The 20,928-nt window shown below is 38.6% G+C and overlaps 2 protein-coding genes and 1 non-coding gene across 3 annotated transcripts; 2 read left to right on the top strand and 1 right to left on the bottom strand.

The window, feature by feature from the left end:
- Window positions 1-320: 320 nt before the first annotated feature.
- On the bottom strand, window positions 321-11,147 carry LOC101740902 (zinc finger protein 718). The gene is made up of 9 exons (XM_012693538.4): window positions 10,971-11,147; window positions 10,703-10,813; window positions 9,891-10,625; window positions 8,341-8,555; window positions 6,637-6,741; window positions 4,728-4,934; window positions 3,365-3,476; window positions 2,470-2,571; window positions 321-574 (listed from the first exon to the last, which is right to left on the bottom strand). Exons 1-9 carry the CDS (start codon window positions 11,073-11,075, stop codon window positions 437-439), a joined length of 1,830 nt encoding a protein of 609 aa, XP_012548992.1. The 5' UTR covers window positions 11,076-11,147; the 3' UTR covers window positions 321-436.
- Window positions 11,148-13,661: 2,514 nt separating this feature from the next.
- Window positions 13,662-19,857, top strand: LOC105842011 (uncharacterized). The gene is made up of 6 exons (XM_012692440.4): window positions 13,662-13,784; window positions 13,944-14,051; window positions 14,144-14,233; window positions 14,317-14,361; window positions 14,439-14,485; window positions 14,811-19,857. Exons 3-6 carry the CDS (start codon window positions 14,166-14,168, stop codon window positions 15,125-15,127), a joined length of 477 nt encoding a protein of 158 aa, XP_012547894.1. The 5' UTR covers window positions 13,662-13,784; window positions 13,944-14,051; window positions 14,144-14,165; the 3' UTR covers window positions 15,128-19,857.
- TRNAY-GUA (transfer RNA tyrosine (anticodon GUA)) lies at window positions 18,680-18,770 on the top strand. The gene is given in 2 exon segments: window positions 18,680-18,716; window positions 18,735-18,770. It is a non-coding gene; the product is annotated as a tRNA-Tyr (tRNA).
- Window positions 19,858-20,928: the final 1,071 nt, after the last annotated feature.

The following is a 20,928-nucleotide window of genomic DNA, read 5'->3' as shown; positions in this document are numbered from 1 at the left end:
GAGAGACTGCGGACCCAAGGATGTTTTCAGGGGCCTACTCACCGAACGACTCCCCTGCACTCTTCGCCCAAGCGTCCGATTCCTTCCGGGGTCAGTTTTTACTGGTGGTAGGACGTCTGGTGAGTCCGCGCGAGTAGGTACCACCACCCTGTCTATTTCTGCCGTGAAGCAGTCTGAAGGGTAGGGCAGCCGCTGTAACTATACTGGCGCATTTATGTCGTAGATGTCTATGGGCTCCAGTAACCACTAAACACCAGGTGGACTGTGAGCTCGTCCACACATCTAGCAATAAAAAAAATAATAATAAATAAAACTAAGTATTTAACTATATATTTTATTAATACAAACACAATTAATGTTTATTATGGAAAGAGGTCAACGTCGAATGCGGCGCGTAGGGCACCGGTGACCTACACCGCAGTCAAAGGGTCATATTTCACTTCGCATTCCTGTGCACCAATCTAGAATGCGTATAGAGAGCGGCCGGCTGTTTGAACGTGTCCCCGCACTCCTCGCACATGTAGCCCCTCTGCGGGTCGTGGATCAACTGATGACCGTGCAGGCTGGATAGAGTCTACACGTAAATGAAGGGAGATAATTTTTTAAGAGATTTTATGACCTGGTAACTGAGATCTTTAAGTCATGTCTTATTTTAATTTATATTATTCATATTTTTATGAAAAATGATATTATGGAGTGAAATGAAATGAAGATGATTAATTTGAGACATTAATCAACTGGGGTGAAATTAAATGAAATTAATTGAGATGATATGGGATGAAATATAATCTCAGTAAAATGGTGGTCATTTACTAAGATTTTTTCAGTGGACTTTTCGTTCCCGCCAAAAAGCCCAGGGAGATAATAAAAAAAAACTAACAGACATGCATAAAAAGCATTACACAGCACGCATAAAAAGCAAAGGGATATTTAAGAAAAAAAAATGGTGACACGGACACTCCTAAATTGCAAAGGGATATTTTTTTTGTCACCTGAGACCCCCTGTATAATGAAAAAATTGAATAGAAAACAAAAATAAATTCATAATTTGTTAGTAAAAATTTGTTTTAGTATTAATTAATTGTAGTAATTAAAATTTTAATAAGTTAATAGATCTTTGGTCTTTTTTTTAAACGCTACGGCTGTAGTCTACATAATTTACGCATAAACAGCAAAGGGACATTTAAAAAAAAAAAAATACACAGACACGCCTAAATGGCAAAGGAATTTTTTTTAGTCACCTTCTGCGACCCCCTTTATAACGAAGGAATAGATTTTTTTTAACACACACGCATAAATAGCAAAGGGATATTTTTTGTCAACTTCAGCGACGGCCTGTACATATATATATAGAAAGAGCCTAACAGATCCTCATCCATTCCATTTTAATAAAGCTAAACTTCGAACAAAAAGCTCTCTGCATCAGCCATTTGTTAGAAAAGCTCATAGTTTTGGGTCGCATAGAAGGCAAGCGCGTCGTGGGCGGAACACCAGACATATGGTCAGATCTGGTTAAGGAAGCTGGTTGGCCCATGCCACCCATGACCGAGCACTATGGAGGAAAGTCACGTGTGGTCACGATTCCCAGTAGTGAGGGAACGATGAAGAAGAAGATCCTCATCTAATAACTAATAATTAAAAAAATCCATTTATCTTCAATGTCGTCTCTAAGAAAATCATTTATGTGATAATAATTTTCTATACTAATATTATAAAGAGGAAAGATTTGTTTTTTTGTTTGTACTGAATACGCTCCGAAACTACTGAACCGATTTGAAAAATTATTGCACTGTTTGGAAGCTACACTACTCCCGAGTGACATAGGCTACAATCTTTTTTGAAAAAAATTAGGGATCCTTACTAAAACTCTAATAATGTAACCCAAGGTGTAAAAAAAATAGCTAAAATAGTCTTTACATCGCGTGCCCTGCGAAAACTATTCATGATAGAATAAAATAATGTACTACGACTTTGTAGAACACAGTATTATTTACAAAAAGTGTCGCGACAGCATATGTCTAACTATTATAGTTATGCCGCAATAAGTGTTCTTTTATTTAAAAAAATAAAACAACGTCAAATATCGTTGAAATTTTTATTAAAGACCCGAGCGGAGCCGGAGCGAGCCGTTAGTCACTAATAAGTTTATCTTTTAGTTTTTTTTTTTTCTTAAAATGAAAATCGTCAAGGGCTCTTAATTTCTTTGGTAGTTTATTAAATATCCTAACGCTCATACCTAGTATACTATTAGTCTTTAATGTAGTTTTGGATTTTGGAAAATATAGTTTATGGTCGCGCCGATTTCTATTTGCCACATTGATAATCATCATCATCATCATCATCATCACTAACATCATTATCACTAACATCATTATCATAACCATCTTCAGCATCATCATCATCAGTATCATCATAATCGTCATCATCATCATCACCACCACCACATCATCATCATCAACTGATACTCACGTAGAATCTCTTCCCGCAGGTCTTGCAGCAGTGGTCCCTGGGTCGGCTCGACCCGTGGTGCTTCCTCTCGTGGTCCTTGAGACGCCACTTCGATATGAGGAGCTGGGATAGGGGTATGCGGATGTACTGGTACCCTCATTAATATATTGGAGGGGTGAAAGAAAGACTACTGGTGGTAGGGCCTATTTCCGCCGTGAAGCAGTAATGCGTTTCGGTTTGAAAGGCGAGACAGCCGTTGTAACTATACTTGAGACCTTAGAACTCATGTCTCAAAATAGGTAGCGGTATTTACGTTGTTGATGTCCATGGGCTCCGGTGACCACTCAACACCAGGAGGGCCGTGATCTCGTGCACTCATCTATGCAATAGAAAAAAAAATTCATTACGACGATGCGTGTTACGTCATAAGTGGCTAATCGTGGATTTACGGTTAATTTATTTATTTATCAGCGAACGAGTTCAACGTTATCTGGGCCCATGGACATAACTATGTGAAGTCCGCCACTCACTTCGAATTGTAAGATCCAAAACGGATTTTATTTTTAAAGCTTTCTTCGTTTTTTTTTTTATTGCCTATAAGTGTGGACGAGCTCACAGCCCACCTGGTGTTAAGTGGTTACTGGAACCCATAGACATCTACAACGTAAATGCGCCACCCACCTGAGATATAAGTTCTAAGGTCTCAGTATAGTTACAACGGCTGCCCCGCCCTTCAAACGGAAACGCATTACTGCTTCACGGCGGAAATAGGCGGGGCGGTGGTACCTACCCGTGCGGACTCACAAGAGGTCCTGCCACCAGTGTCTCGTGCTAGTCTATCGTGCTATCTCTGTCACGCGCGCGTCACGTCCAACGGGGAGCGAAAGAGACGGAAAGTCATATTGAATTTGCTCACCTTGTTACACGCTTCGCATTTATATGGCGATTTACGTAAATGATAGAAGTTGTAATGCTGACGTCTGTAAACGTTTGAGGCGAACTTCTTGTCGCACTCCGGGCAGGGATACCTGGATTAGAACGAAGCCGCTCTCAGTAATCTATACTAATATATAAATCTACAGTGGTTTTTACGGATGTTCCGTTATAACTACCGAACCGTGCATCCGATTGACTTGAAACTTGGTATCCGTGTAGAAAATACATGTACTTAATGGATAGGCTAATATTTATATGAGCGTTGGACTCCCTAATAATAATGATAAATGATAATGTTAATTTTAAATGCCCAGCGAAGCGGGCGAGTACGGCTAGTACATTTATAAATAGATTTAAATCAGTAACGTGTAATGGTGAAACGACAGCGGCCTCGCCACACGACCCTTTTAGTCGATTTTGAATTCGTAGGGAAATAATGCGTTAGCGGATTGCCATATTAAAAAAAGATTTAACTGATTTTGAAATCGTATGGCGAAACTACATTAAGGAATTGCCATAATAAAAAAAATTGCATATTTCTTTGGGGCTTACGACAAAGGGAAATCTTCCACCGAGCGGGTGATATTGCTCGGTAGACCGACGGTCCGAATGTTGTTGTTCGGAACTTGTATATATGCAAGCTTATCTTGAAAATATCGTAAGCGAGATTCAAGCATCTGTTAATTATCTTGCGTTGTATGATGGCTACCCGCCACATTTCGAATTAGCATGGCAATAATACGTTAGCGGATTGCCATCATAAAAAGATTTTCCGATTTCAAATTCGTATCGCTATAATTCGTTGTCCCCAATTGCCATATTAAAAAAAGATTTAACCGATTTCGAATTCATATGACAACATTGCGTTAGCCAATTCCCGATCCTGCGGACAGAATGGAAAGCAGTCGACGTCGCCCCAAAACACGTCATTTCGGATCTTCCCGATCCACTAACGTTGATTTTAGGTACCTCAAGCACCGGTCATTGTTCTCGTCGAACCCGTCGTTTGCGACGAAGGGCTTGACGAGTAAATTAATCCACAGACACAGCCCACTGAGTTTCTCGGATCTTCTCAGTGGGTCGCGTTTCTGATCCGGTGGTAGATTCCGCGAAGCACGGCTCTTGCTAGGGTTCGTGTTAGCAACGTCGTCAGGTTTGAGCCCCGTGAGCTAACCTACTAGTTAAGGCTACGCTGATATAGCCTCTCAAGGCTATCAGCTTAGGTAGGAAAAACAAAAAAAAGTTAGCCAATTGCCATAATAATAAAGAAATCAGCGGATTTCGAATTAGTATGGAAACAATGCGTTAGTCGATTGCCATAATAAAAAAAAGTCAACACTCACAGTCTCTCCGTGTGATTGGCGCTGTTCTTCAAATGGTTTCTATACACAAATATGTTCTTGTACTGCACGTTGCAGACGGTACAGAAGGCCAACTTCTTCGCTAAGGTTTCGTCGTGACCCACTAAGTGAGATTCGAGGCGCGACTTACTGACAAAAGTCCTGCTGCACACGCCGCACACGTGCTGCCGCTTAGCCGAATGAACTCGTCTGAAAAACGATAGGATCTTGAACCAGCATCAGGTACCATACCACCGCCCCGCCTATTTCTGCCGTGAAGCAGTAATGCGTTTCGGTTTGAAGGGCGGGCCAGCCGTTGTAACTGTACTTGAGACCTTACACCCGTATCTTTAGTCGTTCACACGAGCTTAACTCGACTCGACTCAACCTCCAACGCGCGTTTTGGTATGATTAGTCGTAAAAATAAACTCCACTCAAACGTCCTTGGAAAATTTTCCTAACCGGAGTGAAGTAAGCGAACTGTCAAGTCAAGGTACGTCGCGACGTACCTTGAACGTTCCTCAAGGCTGGTTTTCTATCAATGTCCAAATAGTATGTGGACCGCAAATGGAAATATATGATATTATTGTGCAATGGCCTGGATCTGTGCATGATTCCCGCATATTTTGATAATTTAAGTATGATAATATTTATTAATAAAGTAAATAGTTCGAGGTTAGATATTTGAAACTATTTATTTCATTTACCTACATAAGAGTCATATTTTGCTTAGTACCTGATAAATAAAGTCAATGCGATTATTTATATAATAATAAACTGGTGGTTGTGGAAAAGCACTTCAACAACACGATGCAACCAAAATCACACAAAAGCGGCGAATAAAAATACAAAGCCGGATCCGAAATCTAAAATAATAATAGGTTAGAAAATAAATAATACACTTTCAGATTTACCGCACCCACACATATTTACGATTAACTCAGCAACCAAAACATCAAACAAGTTCATCTAGTGTCAAACAGACAGCGGCAGCTTGACTTTGACATTAAACAATGACCATAGACTACAGAACTCTATGGGTTTGATGCTAGCTTGATCAAATTTTCATCATTATTACCTCACTCGAGGACAGTTGAGGAATAATGTAATGGTCGACTAAAAATACCAAACTCGAGTAAGTTTGGAGGGAATTCTTGAGCATCATCGGATGAGTTAAGAGTGGAGGACTATTTTACGAAACGTCTAAAGATACGGGCATTAGAGTTTATATCTCAAGGTAAAAGTAAAAGTCGGCGTGGCCTAAAGGATAAGACGTGTTCGAATCCCGCAGACGGGTACCAATTCTTCTAATGAAATACGTACTTAACAAATGTTCACGATTGACTTCCACGGTGAAGGAATAACATAAGGTGTAGTAAAAATTAAACGCGCAAAATTATAATTTGCGTAATTACTGGTTGTAGGTCCTCTTGTGAGTCCGCGCGGGTAGGTACCACCGCCCCGCTTATTTTTGAAGTGAAGCAGTAATGCGTTTCGGTTTGAAGGGCGGGGCAGCCGTTGTAACTGTACTTGAGACCTTAGAACTTATATCTCAAGGTGGGTGGCGACTTTTACGTTGTAGATGTCTATGGGCTCCGGTAACCACTAAACACCAGGTGGGCCGTGAGTTCGACCACCCACCTAAGCAATAAATAATAAAAAAAAGTACAACCAATCCGCGTTGCTATCAAACTAAGACGGCGGTGTTCACGATTATCTCCGGTGGCCACTTACCGCCAGACCGGCGCACTGCCAACATAAACATCGCTTCGAAAGCTTTTGTCATTGCCGTCGTCGGTAGAGGCTCATGGACCTAAGCGACGCCAGGACACAGCCGAGCCCCCGCTGCTGAGGGCTAAGGCAGACTAAGCAAAAGACTTTAGAGATAACCACCTTCTCCTCTAAAACTCACCTCATGTGCGTTCTCAGCGTGTGTTTCCCTTTGAACTTCTCACCGCACTCATTACAGAACAATACATGTTTGAGTCTCATGTGCTCAGACAATTCGTCTCCGGTTCTGTAATGTGACCATTCGAATTACTTTCCCGGTGGTGCAGAGGTTAGCGACCCTGACTGTAGCGTCGAGGGTCGCGGGTTCGATTTCCGCGTCCGGCAAACGTTCGTGCGGTGAGCATGCTTGTTTGCTCTTTATCTGGGTGTTTGTTATCTATATATGTATATAAAAGAGAGGCTGGTTCCGTGGTGTTTTTAAAATGATGACGTCAACGTCGCTGACGCCATTCTCTTCATCACTATCATTGCCTTCCATAGTGATACAGTAACTAAGACTCACTTTTCCAATGAATTCCATTTATTACATTTCAAGTGCAGAAAGATAATCACAGAGAGCTCCGCCTCGTTCGGCTGCTCGAGTCGGAATGCTTTGTGCGACAATAGTCACTCGTATTTTTAGTGGTAGGTAGGGGTAGCTTAGTCATGAATTATCTTGAATACAGTCTTAAAAATTTGTTTACATTGTTCACGCATTTAAGAATGTATGTCAGTCGCTGGTGCCCATAACACAGGAACTCCTAAATTAAGGCCGGATTACCGGGCGTGATTTATTTTATTTTATTTTTATAGCTTTGATGGGTGGACGAGCTGACAGCCCACCTGGTGTTAAGTGGTTACTGGAGCCCATAGACATCTACGACGCAAATGCGCCACCCACCTTGATATAAATTCTAATGTCTCAGTATAGTTACAACGGCTGCCCCACCCTTCAAACCGAAACGCATCACGGCAGAAATAGGCGGGGCGGTGGTATCTACCCATGCGGACTCACAAGTCCTACCACCAGTAAAAAAGTCCAGTCCAGTTATAAAAAAAAACCAAACAACTGAACAATGGCGATTTCTTTTTTTAAGTCGATTCATTTTCTACAATGCGACTAAGACGATAATAGGACGGGCTCTCGGCCAATTTCGCTCATATAAGTACGGTCAGCAGCGAAATTTTAATACCTAAAGAAAAAAATCAACGCCATCTATCTAAAAATAAGTAATCTAGAACATACAAAAAAAACATTTAAACTAGGATAATTTTTTTTAATTGTCATTAAATATGTAGTTATAAAGATCGATTTTGAGCATGGAAGTACTGATTGCAATCGTTTTTTTTTTTTTTTTTTTATTATTTCGTATTTTTAACGCCTTTTTTATAATATAGAAATATTATTATATGCTAATATATTATAGAGATAACACAAAGATGATATATAAAAAAAATGTTTTTTAAATATCAGCCTTAACTTGCTTATAATTAAGGATCACATTTATGCATAGTTAAGTCGAGCGCCAAAAACAAAGAGCGTAACGCTTTTTCGTTACGTGACGCCTTCTATTTACTGTTGGTAGGACCTCTTGTGAGTCCGCGTCACCACCACCCTGCCTGTTTTTGCCGTGAAGCAGTAATGCGTTTCGGTTTGAAGGGCAGGGCAGCCGTTTGTAACTATACTGAGACGTTAGAACTTATATTTCAAGGCGGGTGGCGCATTTACGTTATAGATGTCTATAGGCTCCAGTAACCGCTTAACACCAGGTGGGCTGTGAGCTCGTCCACCCATCTAAGCAATAAATTAATAATAAAAGATTATACATTCGTTCCGACAACTTACTTGACAACGACCTCACATTCTGCACAATGAATCTTGTCATTACTATCGAATTTGTGCTTTCTCTTGTCGTGTTTTACGGCCGACCAAAGCTCTGACGTTTCGAAGCTGCACAAGCGACATCTGTACGATACGAAATGTTTGCTCTTGTGTTTGTTCATTGAGGCCTCGCAAGCGAATCTTACTTGGCATACCGGACAAACATATTCACCTACGGTCTGTGAAAGAGAACACATATCGACGCTTGAAAGGCAAACGTGACTAAGCGACTATGCCTGAACTTTACAGACTAATTTAAAGTACCTGGAGCCACTGCGGTCATCCACAATGCGTTTCCAGAGATCTTTTTTGCCACGTACCATCCGGCTATGGAATGAGCTCCCCTCCACGGTGTTTCCCGAGCGCTATGACATGTCCTTCTTCAAACGAGGCTTGTGGAGATTATTAAGCGGTAGTCAGCGGCTTGGCTCTGCCCCTGCCATTGCTGAAGTCCATGGGCGACGGTAACCACTCACCATCAGGTGGACCGTATGCTAGTCTGCCTACAAGAGCAATAAAAAAAAAAAGTTGAAATACCTGAAAAAAAATCTATTTTAACGAATCTAGCTGTAGGATTGAAATGATTTTAATAGACCTAGAAATATATTTTTTTTGCGCATCAAATATGGTTATTGCCTATCATTTATGTACAAAGAAATTATTGTCGCTTAGTCACGTTTGTCTTTCAAGCGTCGATATGTTTTAAGGATGTTTAGTCTTTATTGCATATAGGAAAGTTATGTGTATCGAGTTATTTTTAATTATACATATGCCTAAATCACGAACGAAGTAGGATAGGGTAATTTAAGTCGTCGTGGCCTAAAGGATAAGACGTCCGGTGCATTCGTATGTAGCGATGCAACGGTGTTCGAATCCCGCAGGCGGGTACCAATTTTTCTATTGAAATACGTACTTAACAAATGTTCACGATTGACTTCCACGGTGAAGAAATAACGTAACGTGTAATAAAAATCAAACTCACAAAAATTATAATTTGGGTTATTACTGGCGGTAGCACCTCTTGTGAGTCCGCACGGGTAGGTATCACCACCCAGACAATTTCTGCTGTTAAGCAGTAATGCGTTTCGGTTTGAAGGGTGGGGCAGCTGTTGTAACTATACTGTACGTACATAATGCTAGGGTTTATTGAGAGGCTTAAGCTCTAAAGATTTTTTTTTATTGCTTAGATGGGTGGAGGAGCTTACGGCTCACCTGATGTTAAGTGGTTACCGAAGCCCATAGATATCTACAACGTAAATGCCGCCACCTATCTTGAGATAAGAGTTCTACGGTCTCGGAATGTGTAGTCTTTATTGCATAAAGGATAAGACGAATACACACATGATTAAAACACAATCACAAACAACTTCTACAATGAAAGAATAGCATTTTATGATAAAAATAAAACCTACAGAAAACTACATCTTGTTTAATTTCATTTAAGAGCAGCTGAAGGATAATGAGCTAGTTAACCCATGTTTTGTGCCATAAAAATATATTTCCCACATTTTTACCTGGTCGTGTTTTTTGACGATATGCAAGTCGTAATTTTCTTTTCTCATAAAACCCAATACACAACTGTCACATTTGTAAGGTATCTTTTTGAAATTATAATGTTTCCTTTTATCTTCTCTTATCTTTTCCAATTCGTTCTCACTATATTTTACTTCTTCGAATTTATCTTTAAAATCTTGTACACAACCATTGGTTACTTGATTATCTTCTTTTTCAGTATCATCTGAATAACTATCATTATCTTTCCTTAATATTCCTTTGACAATATCACTTTTTGTTATCTTTTTACTTATACTACAGTTAATAGATATATCCTCTTTATCTTTTCTCTTTAATTTCCTCTTTTTTATAGATTTTATGTTTTCTTTATAGACATGTGAATCTATTTTTTGTTTATTTCTAGAATTTAACTCTTTAATTGTTTTAATCTTTCCTAATTTGTTAAATAATGTACTGGTTGTTTTGAATTTATTATTTGAAGTCTCTTTGTTAACGGTTTTTGGTTTCTTGCCTTTTATCTTTGCTGTGCATTCAACTTTTTCTGCATAAGCATTCACTGTGTTGGCTACATTATATGGTGTTTCAATAGAATCTGTGATCTCGTAAACACTTTCAGTTTTTACGTGTGATTTTTTATCTGTATCTGCATTTGTTAATGGATCGTAATCAAATTCAAGCTCGTAATTAAAGTTAGTAGTTGTAGTTACGTCTAGTTTCGATAAAGAATTTCGCATCTGAAATAATATATTTTTTAGTAATCACGAAAACTCTGGTTCATGTTGTGGCTGCATGATATAATTTTTACACTTACATTCTTACGCGTGAGCAATAAATGTTGGGCTTCTACGGTTTGTAGTTTGAATTTATAAAATTTATTTACGATGCCACTACATTCCCAGCAGATGTAACCCATAGGAGGAACCTGCAGAGTTCATTATAAACCTTTATAATTATGACATGGCACATTGACAATAAATTCCACCACCCTTGAATATTACCACGATTTGGACATTCATAATTTATCATATTTTCAATCTACGTGCAAAAAATATTTTAATGTGTTTTATCACAAAACCAACCTCATACAAGTTAACGAACTTAATTTTTCCGCTTATTTTGCTCAGAGGTATCAAACTTCGATCAAAGGACAAACATGTTACACATATAACGTTATTTTCATTCATAATTGTTGTGAAAATAAGTTCTGTTTTGAATTTTGTTTTGGAAATGTTTTTCTTCGATTCGCTTTTGACATTGACACTAATGGCTTTTGACCGATGATAGGTTGACAAAAGATATGTTTTCTGAAACGCCTTACTTTTAACAGTAAATACACTGTTACGAAAAAGAAATTAAACCAGGTTTTTTTTCATCTTTTGATGATTGTAAATCATAAATTAAAAAAATAGATGAAGTAAAAGAAACACTAAAAGCAGTAACAGAAACAGTTCCTCCTAATAGAACGTTGTGATGGACGTACTATTGGAGATTTAACCCAAGAATGAATGATGTAAAGCAGGCGGCCGATCGTACAACTCGTGCTAAATCTATAAGCAGTATGATAAGAGGATATGCTGGGCCGAACCTACATCTCCACTAGACATGTGTAAGTAATGCGAGTGATATTACTCCGGTAATATTACTCTACGGTGTAATGCAACATCACACATTACGCGAAGGAAACAAACATCACACTATCACCCACAGAACACTATTACTTCTAGCGAAGCTATCTATCACCCAACATGTTGCTTTCTTTGTCGTGTAATGTTGCTTGATACACGAACGGAACCGAGCGAGCGAGACAGACCGATCTACGCAAAATAAATGAGCAAGCGACACGGAATTATTCCTAGTGATTTTGAACCGTATGCCCTGGCCACTAGGTACATTTTTACACCTATACGTACGTGTAAAAATGTACCTCTGAATTTTAATATAGGTATTTGTGTTTATATTTTTCATGGGCCAGCCGGTAGCTCCCCGCAAGTAGTTACCTACTTAGTTTTTTATTCGCAACTTTTGTAAAATCGCTATTCGCTCGTAATTGTTTAGTGATATTTCATATTAATTTTTGTGTTTGAATTACTTAAGCACTTGTTTGAATATAGTTTTATTATTTGTTTTAATGCGTGTTTAATAAGTGAAAGAAAGAATGGCGTCTAAATGAAAGTACAGTCCTCTTTGGATGCATTTTGAGGAGACCGCGCCGAAACAATGCGTCTACTGCTCTCGTATATTAACATTATCTTCGAGCTCAATTTACAGTCTAAGTCGCCATATGAAACCCGTTCATCCCACAATAAATTATATTAAGTAAAAAATAAAATTATTATATTATTAAATAAGTCAATCTCTGTCAAGTAATATAACAGTGTATTACAATACAAAGTATGAACACATCACTTAAGTAATGATTCGGGTGTATAGATACAATGTATTCGTCACAGTATCTATTGAACGCACCGAGTAATGTTAAGAGTGATGTGTAATGTTTTCGAGTAATATCACCTGTCTGCAAAAGTGATGTCATATCACATTACATTGAGAAGTGATGTTTTGCGCAAGTCTAATCTCCACAGTGTGGTGTCCGTCTGGCGGACTCCACAGATACGTGAAATGTCAAATCACATTTATCTATCAACGGTGACCCGTCCGCTCAGCGGACTTTCTATAATATGGGCTGTTACATTTTTTACTAGAGTTTTCGTTCTGAAGTACTTTAAAAATCGACTAAGCATGAATAGGTTCGCCTTATTACATAAAATTTGTTTGATCGGTGGAACAAAATCAAGTTCGTTGATTTAGCCGTTGGCAGTCTCAAATATATAAATATATATAAATATATAAATCTATAGTTGGATGCTGTATGGGCTTAGATCCCCTTGCCTTTCGTAACAAGGAAAAATTGTACCCAAAAAAAAAACTATGGTTGGCAGTTTCAAAACTTTCAAACAGTGCTTCCCGCGAAATAGTCGGTCGTACAGCAATTAATTTATCAATAAATTTGGTTCGTCTGCTGAGAAATATGCAACAGTAAGTATTAATTAATTTTATTTACTAATAGGGGTATATCCTTTACATTTTAAGGTAAAAACCACCATCGAAGCTACGACCAAGTCATTTTTCGAAGTCTTAAGTGGATTTTGTTTTGTGATATCTGTTTGAAAAATTATGAAATTTATTAAAATTATTGTGTAATCAGAACATTATTTAGTGAACTTCAATCTAATAAGTACAAAATACGTGTATTTTAGTAGCAAATGTAAAAAATTCAACCGTTAAGATACCGTAAAAAAACCGTTAGGTCCGCTAAGCGGACTTGCCACAGGCGGGTCAAATGACAAAATGGCTGGCGGTAAAAATATTAACGACAGGACCTTTGAATTTCATATGAAATTTTTTAATGATTTTTTTTATTATTTTAGATATTTGATTATTTTTTTACATATTTTATATTAGGATACCAGATTCTTCACATAAGCTAATCATCTTGTTTTTTTAATTTTTTTCTTAGAGATTAGATTTTTTAAATGTTTCTTTGTAACTTAAAGTAATTTTGATTAGATTGATTGATTTTGGTTGATTTTAGCACTTCTAATGTTCAACATTTTTTAAACATGCGTGTGTTTATTTTGCGTGCTCAGTTGGTTTATGTTGGCTTTATTTTTCACAAAATAGTACTAGTAAGAACTGTGAAGCAAGTGGGCGTGGGCTTGTAAGAGGTGGTGGTAGAGCCCGTTCACGTGGCGGTGTGGCAGCCCGTAGCGGTGTGGCAGCCCGTGGCGGTGTGGCAGCCCATGGCGGTGTGACAACCCCTGGCGGTGTGGCGGTGCAAGGACACGTGGTGGCCAAATTCGTCGTGTCCCGGACAGGCCTTCGGTTTCTGAGCCGTAATAACTTTTTTAAATTAAAACTCAATTTTTATTTTATTATAATATATTGTAATTATTTATATATTGGTTTATCGTTTTTCTTTTATCTTTTTTTCTTGTAACTTGTTTATTGATTTATTCCTTAAATATTTATTTTAATGTCAATGCGTATTTCAGAATATTCTCTAATACACTAACAAATGTACGCAGTGGAGAACCGTTAGAGACACCACTCCACCCTAAAAGGGTAAGGGTTCTCCCGCCTGTGGTGGAAACAAATCCAAGGTGACTATTCTGATTGATATTTATGTTGATATTTATGTTCTTGAAAGTAAAACAAATATCCTTATTAAACAAATGTTTGTTATGGTTTTCAGAGCAGAGTCTATATGGTCATCCATGGGGGTGATCGACCAAACAATGCCATCCACTTCTCGTGGACACGAAAGCATTTTATCCATGCCTGTGTAAGTATTTATCAAACAATTTTTTATACGTTTATATATTTTGTTAAATTTATATGTAATTAAATATTTATTTAATTTTTCAGAAGTCCGGAAGTTAAACATTCTTCAAAAAAAAGTGGTCGACCACTGTAAGTTCATCTCGGTTTACCACCTACAAGATAAAATAATTACTACCATTGATTAAAACATATTTTTCATATTTTAGAAACCGTCCTCTGCGAGATGAACAGATAATCTCACTGCTTAATTATGGTAAGACACAAACCCTATTTTTAACAATCGCCGATGTAAAACACCTATTGTAATTAAAACCAGAACTTTTTTTATTGCTTATGTGGGTAGATTAGCTTACGGCTCACCTGGTGTTAAGTGGTTACTGGAGCCCATAGACATCTACAACGTTAATGCGCCACCCATCTTGAGATATAAGTGCTAAGGTCTCAATATAGTAACAACGGCTACCCCACCCTTCAAACCGAAACGCATTACTGCTTCACGGCAGAAATAGGCAGGTTGGTGGTACCTACCCGTGCGGACTCACAAGAGGTCCTACCACTTGTAAGTTATTTCCTTTCAGGCAACGAGGAAGACTCGGATAGTGAGAGCGAGGGGATGGCGCGGCCGATGATTTCACGAGTCGAAAGAATGCGCATGCAGGAACCTCACGACGAACTGGAAACTCCCGCTAACAGTGCCCCGACACCCGACTTACCGCCGACTGTTCCCATGGAGCCGAACAATAAATTTAAGTTCGACCGAAGAGCGTTTCCGGAGCCTGAAATTGAACCTCGTTTGAGGCGGGAAACATTCTCGCAGATTAATAGTGGTCCTAAGATCTCTTTCACGAGTCCGAAGCATTCGTTGCCATATGGGATCGGGATATTATTGATTTAATTGTCAGGGAGACAAACATTTATGCCCAACAGCTGGCAGCGATCATGCTGAAGAGCGGAGTAATCCGGACTACTAATAGCCGGATTACTCGGTGGCAAGAGACGACGGTTAATGAAATTTATATTTATCTTGTCATCATCTTATCAATGGGAATGGTCGTCAAAAGACGGCTTGAATCAAATCAAATCAAATCAAAAAAAAATTATTCAACATAAATGAAAGTACATACTTGTTGAACGTCAAAAGAACTACCGCCAATTCACAAAAACTAGCCTCCGTCCTGAGAAGAATTGGCAAGAAACTCAGCTCAGCGGGCATGATTTTTTTTTTAATTTTAGATTATTTTTTTAATATTAGATTTTTTTAAATATGTATTCATTTTTACATGAGTATAATAACATAACAATTATTACAATATTGAACTGCCCGGAGCGAGCAACTCATTCCCGCTTTGTGCAATCTTCTAGATAATCATTGACTTTATAGTAAGCTTTATTGCACAGATGTTCTTTAATAGTTTTCGTAAACCTATGTATATGTAGGTTCTGAACATCTTGTGGGATTTTGTTGTACAGGCGCACAGTCAAAACCCGGCTTTTTAGTTCCCGCGCTAGTGCTGGTGAATTGTAAAAATTATCCATCCAGATAGTATGGCCTTTGTGCTCCAGACCATCGAGTAATCTGAGCACAAGAGACGGCACTATTCCCGCAGACTTCATACGTCTTTATTCAAACTGTCGCTGCTTTATTCCGTATGAATTGGTTGATGTCCAGCCAACCTTTCCACATCGTGAGGCTCTCATCAACGGCCAGGTTTTGTGCCAATGTATACAGTTGGGAAAATTTTGAATTTAAGCGTTCAATGACCGGCTTTATTTTAAATATTTTTGCTTCCGGTCTAGGTAATGTTTCTAACATACGATTTACAAATCGATCGTATGATATGTAATCCGAGAAACCCGGAGTTCTGAAAATGTCAGTACTGGTATTCCAGTACTCTTCACTGCAGTGGGGACCTCATATTCATAAATTGGCGAGTAATAAATAATAATTATAAATAATTCATAAATTGGGGACGCTCCGTACAAACCGAAACGCGTTACTGCTTCGCGGCAGAAAAAGGCATGGAGCTGCTACCTACCCGTTCGACTCACATGACGTCCTACCACCGAGAATAGGATTTCTTCAATTAGTAAAATCGCTTTCAATTGTATTATAAAAATCGAAGAAAAAAGACTATTGGATTTTGAACGGTCGAATGACTACTTGAACGGTCGAAGGTCACTTGAATATCTTATATAAGAACGGTAATTTATTATTCGTTCTGTTTCTTTGTATGTCTTTTTGTATGTCTGTCTTTTCAGAAGTCTAAAAATGTACTGCCTCGCTGCTGGTCACGTACGCCCTCGTTCCATTTATTTTTGAATTACAGTCAAACCTGGATAAGCGAGAGTTCAAGGGAGCACAATCTCATTCTCGCTTATAGAGGTTTCTCACTAACCCGAGTTTCTCGCTAATGCCCCTCTAAATTTCATTTCGCGATTTTCCGGATTCAAACGCATACACTATTTTAAGTTTATCACTTAATGACAGTACTTTAATTAACAAACAGGACGGTACACAGGCACACGTGTACATTCGAAAAGAATGCGATAAAATAACAACGTTATTTAGTTTCACGAAATAGAACAGGTTCAATATTGACGAGAAAACAATACAAAAACAATGGAAGGAAGTTCCACAAAAGTTAAGAATGAGTCATAAAATAGCAGATGCTAAATTTGTAGTTTGATTTTTCATTTGAGCTTCCTAAATAATATAAATAAATAAAGCTCGACTGTCGCTTAGAGGTATAGATAAGTAGCAGTCTCACTTACGAAGGTCCATGAGGGAAAAACGACTCTCTCTTACAGAGGTTTCTGTTTCTCGCTAATAGAGGTTTTGGGAGCTTAAAATGACGGGTCCTGGCTATTACTCTCACTTATAGAGTTTTCTCACTTACCCAGGTTTGACTGTATATTCAAATGTCTGTCTTAGTCTGTCTATGTCTAGTCATATATAGGTTTTATGTCTTGTCAATGAGGTTGCACGCCACGACATCCCCACCTCCAGTACCAGAAGGCTGGTACTCAAGATGAGGAGTGTACGTCCAACCTGCACAGTTTCGTCGCCGGTCTTGTGTAGAGTCCATGTCTGGTCCGAACTTTAGCAACGCGAACCATGTCGTCCTTACCAGGGAAGACCTGCTCGATCTTGCCAAGCGGCCACTGGTTGCGGGGTAGCTGGGAGTCAACAACAACTACGACGTCACCAATCGCCAGTGGTCTGTCAGAATCTCTGTACCATTTGTCTCGTCGTGTCAAAGTGGGCAAGTACTCCTTGACCCAGCGTTTCCAAATCAAGTCTGCAAGTCGTTGATATTCTCTCCAAGTCCGTTTCAGTAAATCATGGTCCGTAAACATTCCGAAAGGATGGTCAATAAATTCTGTCTTTGGTAGTAAAAAATCATTCGGAGTCAAGGGCAAGTCGTCGTCAAAATCAAGAGGTACGTATGTCAGTGGTCTTGAATTCACCATGAATTCAGCCTCAGCCAGGAGTGTCATTAATTGTCTGATCGTTAGGTGTTCTGGTCTTGAGCGTTACTCGCAAGCTTGTTTTGACGGATCTCACGAGCCGCTCCCAGCATCCACCCATATGAGGTGCGTCAGGGGCTATGAATCGCCACTCCAAGTGTCGGATGCTACCGAAGGTGATGAGTTCGTCTTTGTCGATAGCTTGTACAGCTCGCTTCAGTTCACGGTCAGCCCCACGAAAGGTAGTCGCGTTGTCGCTGAAAATAATACTTGGACAGCCTCGTCTCGCTATCAGCTGTCTGAGGCTCATCAACACGGAGCTGGTTGTCAAATCGTGAACCAACTCCAGATGGATAGAGCGAACTGTCAGACATGTAAATAGTGCTACCCATCTTTTCTCGTGTCTACGTCCAACCTTCACTATGATTGGACCGAAATAATCTAACCTGGTGTAAGTGAAAGGTCGACTGACCTCCTTCAATCTAACATCTGGTAAATCAGCCATGAGTGGTGGCGAGGGCTTCGCACGACTGTTCTTGCAGAACTGACAGTCATTCCATGTCGTCTTTACTGCATTACGTCCATTTATTATCCAGAATCGTCGTCTCACTTCATGCAGCACACGTTCGCGTCCATTATGCGCTGAGTCCACGTGATACTGCATAAGTTGTAATTTGACATATCTGTCTTTTGGATTCAAAATTATAGGGTGCCTGAAATCGTTATCACCATCTGCTCTGCAGATCCTCCCACGAACACGGAGGATGCCGTCCTTGTCTAAAAATGGTGTAAGCTGACGGAGCGGAGAATCTCGCTTCACTTGTCCGGTTTTCTTGACACTTTCTATATCGTCTGAGAACATTCGTCTTTGGCTTTCTCTAATCCAGATTAGCTCCGCTGCTTTAACTTCGTCGACTGTCAACTCACCGTGTCGCTTGCTACTCTTGTGCATCCAGTTGTGTACTGCAGAACACGGAGGCCTTCGATAGCTCAGTTGGTAGAGCGGTGGACTGTAGTGAGTCAAAGTTGTGGTTATCCATAGGTCGCTGGTTCAAATCCGGCTCGAAGGACCACTTGAACGGTCGAATGACTACTTGAACGGTCGAAGGTCACTTGAATATCTTATATAAGAACGGTAATTTATTATTCGTTCTGTTTCTTTGTATGTCTTTTTGTATGTCTGTCTTTTCAGAAGTCTAAAAATGTACTGCCTCGCTGCTGGTCACGTACGCCCTCGTTCCATTTATTTTTGAATTATATTCAAATGCCTGTCTTAGTCTGTCTATGTCTAGTCATTATAGGTTTTATGTCTTGTCAATGAGGTTGCACGCCACGACAGATTTTTTTATTAAATAACAATAACCTTGTTAATAGAACCAAGTTAGACTGTGACCTTTACGGTTTTAAAATGGCATCAATCTAGTTTTTTTTTTTTACGACATATTATTGTAAATGTCACGATGTCAAAAATAGAAAACTTCCGTCTCTTGAGCTAGGTATTTATTCATTAAAATGTAGTCAATATATTTAATAGAAGTAAATACTTGTAATTTTTTTTTCTATCCTTTATTCTCTTTCATTCCAATTCTTTATTTCACCACAAAATCTAATGAAAATCTGGAATTCGAACGTAAAATTTTAATATAAAAACGCACTTAATTAAAAATCTATAAATTATATCTAATATATAAAATTCTCGTGTCACGGGGTGCGTGATTGAACTCCTCCGAACGGCTCGACCGATTTTCGTGAATCTTAGCGTGCATATTGGCCGGGGTTGAGAATCAAACTTCTATTTTTCATCCCCCTAAATGTTACGGGTCCACCCCTAAATTTATTTTTTTATTTTTTGGACAAATTTTTTTGTTTTTTTTTATGATACAGCATACAAAAATACATACAAACCTAAATTTTCACCCCTCTACGATCAACCCTTATTTTTTATTTGCTAAATAAAATTTTTAAATTTTTTTGCAAGAATTATGTTTTTATTTTGTCATAACTTAGAATAAAAAAAATCATATTACTCTGAAATTTTCACCCATCTACGATCAACCCCTATTTTTTATTTGTTAATTATAAACTTTATTTTTTTTGGCAAGATTTTTATTTTTATTTTGTCATGAATTAAAATAAAAAAAATCATATTACTGTCAATTTTCACTCTTATACGATCAACCCTTATTTTTCCATCCCGATTTTTTTTTTTATTCTGTGCACAGATCCGCAATAAGGTTCCAAGATGGCAATTAAATATTATAATTGTAGTACGATAAATTCTTATTCAGAGTTTATAATTTCAAGTTCCTTTAATTATGTTTTTTTTTTAAATTCAATTTGATCTCCCGCCCTCGCCGGTCGACTACTGATCAACTATCAATCGATCAGTTATCCCCGCCAGGTGTCACCGCTCATCCAGCAAACATCACGTAGTAGGGATGAGGACGAAGCCGGTCTCCCGTCTTACTATACATTTTTCAGCCATGTTTTTTTGGTTTTATTTGTGTATCAATCGTAGCTTGTATGGAATATATGTATGGAAATGGTAGTGCATGGTAGAGGGGGAAGAGGTCGACCGAAGAAGACATGGATGGAGTGTGTGAATGACGATATGAGAGAGAGAGAAGTGAGTGTTGAGATGACGGCTGATAGACGAGAATGGAAGAGAAAAATTAGCTCTGCCGACCCCACCTAGTGGGATAAGGTGGAGAAAAAGAAGAATCGTAGCTTGCCAGCCATGTTTTTTTGGTTTTATTTGTGTATCAATAGTACGTTCAGTAGGTCTGAGAATCGGCTACTATCTATTTTTCATACCCCTAAGTGGTAAGGGTTGTCCACCCCAACATTTATTGTTATTTTTGGGATAATTTTTTTTTGGTTATAATATGGTATTATGTGGTTGAATGAGGTGTTTTTTCCTAAACTAGAATTTCCCTAGAAATCATAATTAGGGCAACACAACTTTTGCCGGGTCAGCTAGTAAGTCTATAAAAAGCAAACTCTAAGTCAAACTCTTTAACAATAAAAAGCATTGTAAACTATAGTTTAATAATAATAATAAATTGATTTTCTATGCTGGATGCAATAATTTATGTCAAAAGCCAAGCAAAGCGTTTCAAAGGTTTCAAAAGAAATAACAATGATGCAGTCACGCCACATAAACCAACATGTGTTGGTCTTCGGGAGGCATTGTGGCGTGTTTTTTTAAGGGAGTTCCGTTCGAATGCG

Source organism: Bombyx mori, chromosome 11, assembly GCF_030269925.1.
Source record: "Bombyx mori chromosome 11, ASM3026992v2".
NCBI classification, from domain to species: domain Eukaryota; kingdom Metazoa; phylum Arthropoda; class Insecta; order Lepidoptera; family Bombycidae; genus Bombyx; species Bombyx mori.
This window is presented reverse-complemented; position numbering and strand designations above follow the sequence as displayed.

What these genes read in the sequence shown, in the direction of transcription:
- LOC105842011 (XM_012692440.4), top strand. Translation starts at nt 14,166, where the DNA reads ATGGGGGTGATCGACCAAACAATGCCATCCACTTCTCGTGGACACGAA. An exon ending in AAAAAAAGTGGTCGACCACT is followed by an intron (nt 14,362 to 14,438) that starts GTAAGTTCATCT and finishes TTCATATTTTAG; the next exon opens with AAACCGTCCTCTGCGAGATG. An exon ending in AATCTCACTGCTTAATTATG is followed by an intron (nt 14,486 to 14,810) that starts GTAAGACACAAA and finishes ATTTCCTTTCAG; the next exon opens with GCAACGAGGAAGACTCGGAT.
- LOC101740902 (XM_012693538.4), bottom strand. Translation starts at nt 11,075, where the DNA reads ATGAATGAAAATAACGTTATATGTGTAACATGTTTGTCCTTTGATCGA. An exon ending in TATTGCTCACGCGTAAGAAT is followed by an intron (nt 10,626 to 10,702) that starts GTAAGTGTAAAA and finishes ATATTATTTCAG; the next exon opens with ATGCGAAATTCTTTATCGAA. An exon ending in GAATGTGAGGTCGTTGTCAA is followed by an intron (nt 6,742 to 8,340) that starts GTAAGTTGTCGG and finishes GTCACATTACAG; the next exon opens with AACCGGAGACGAATTGTCTG.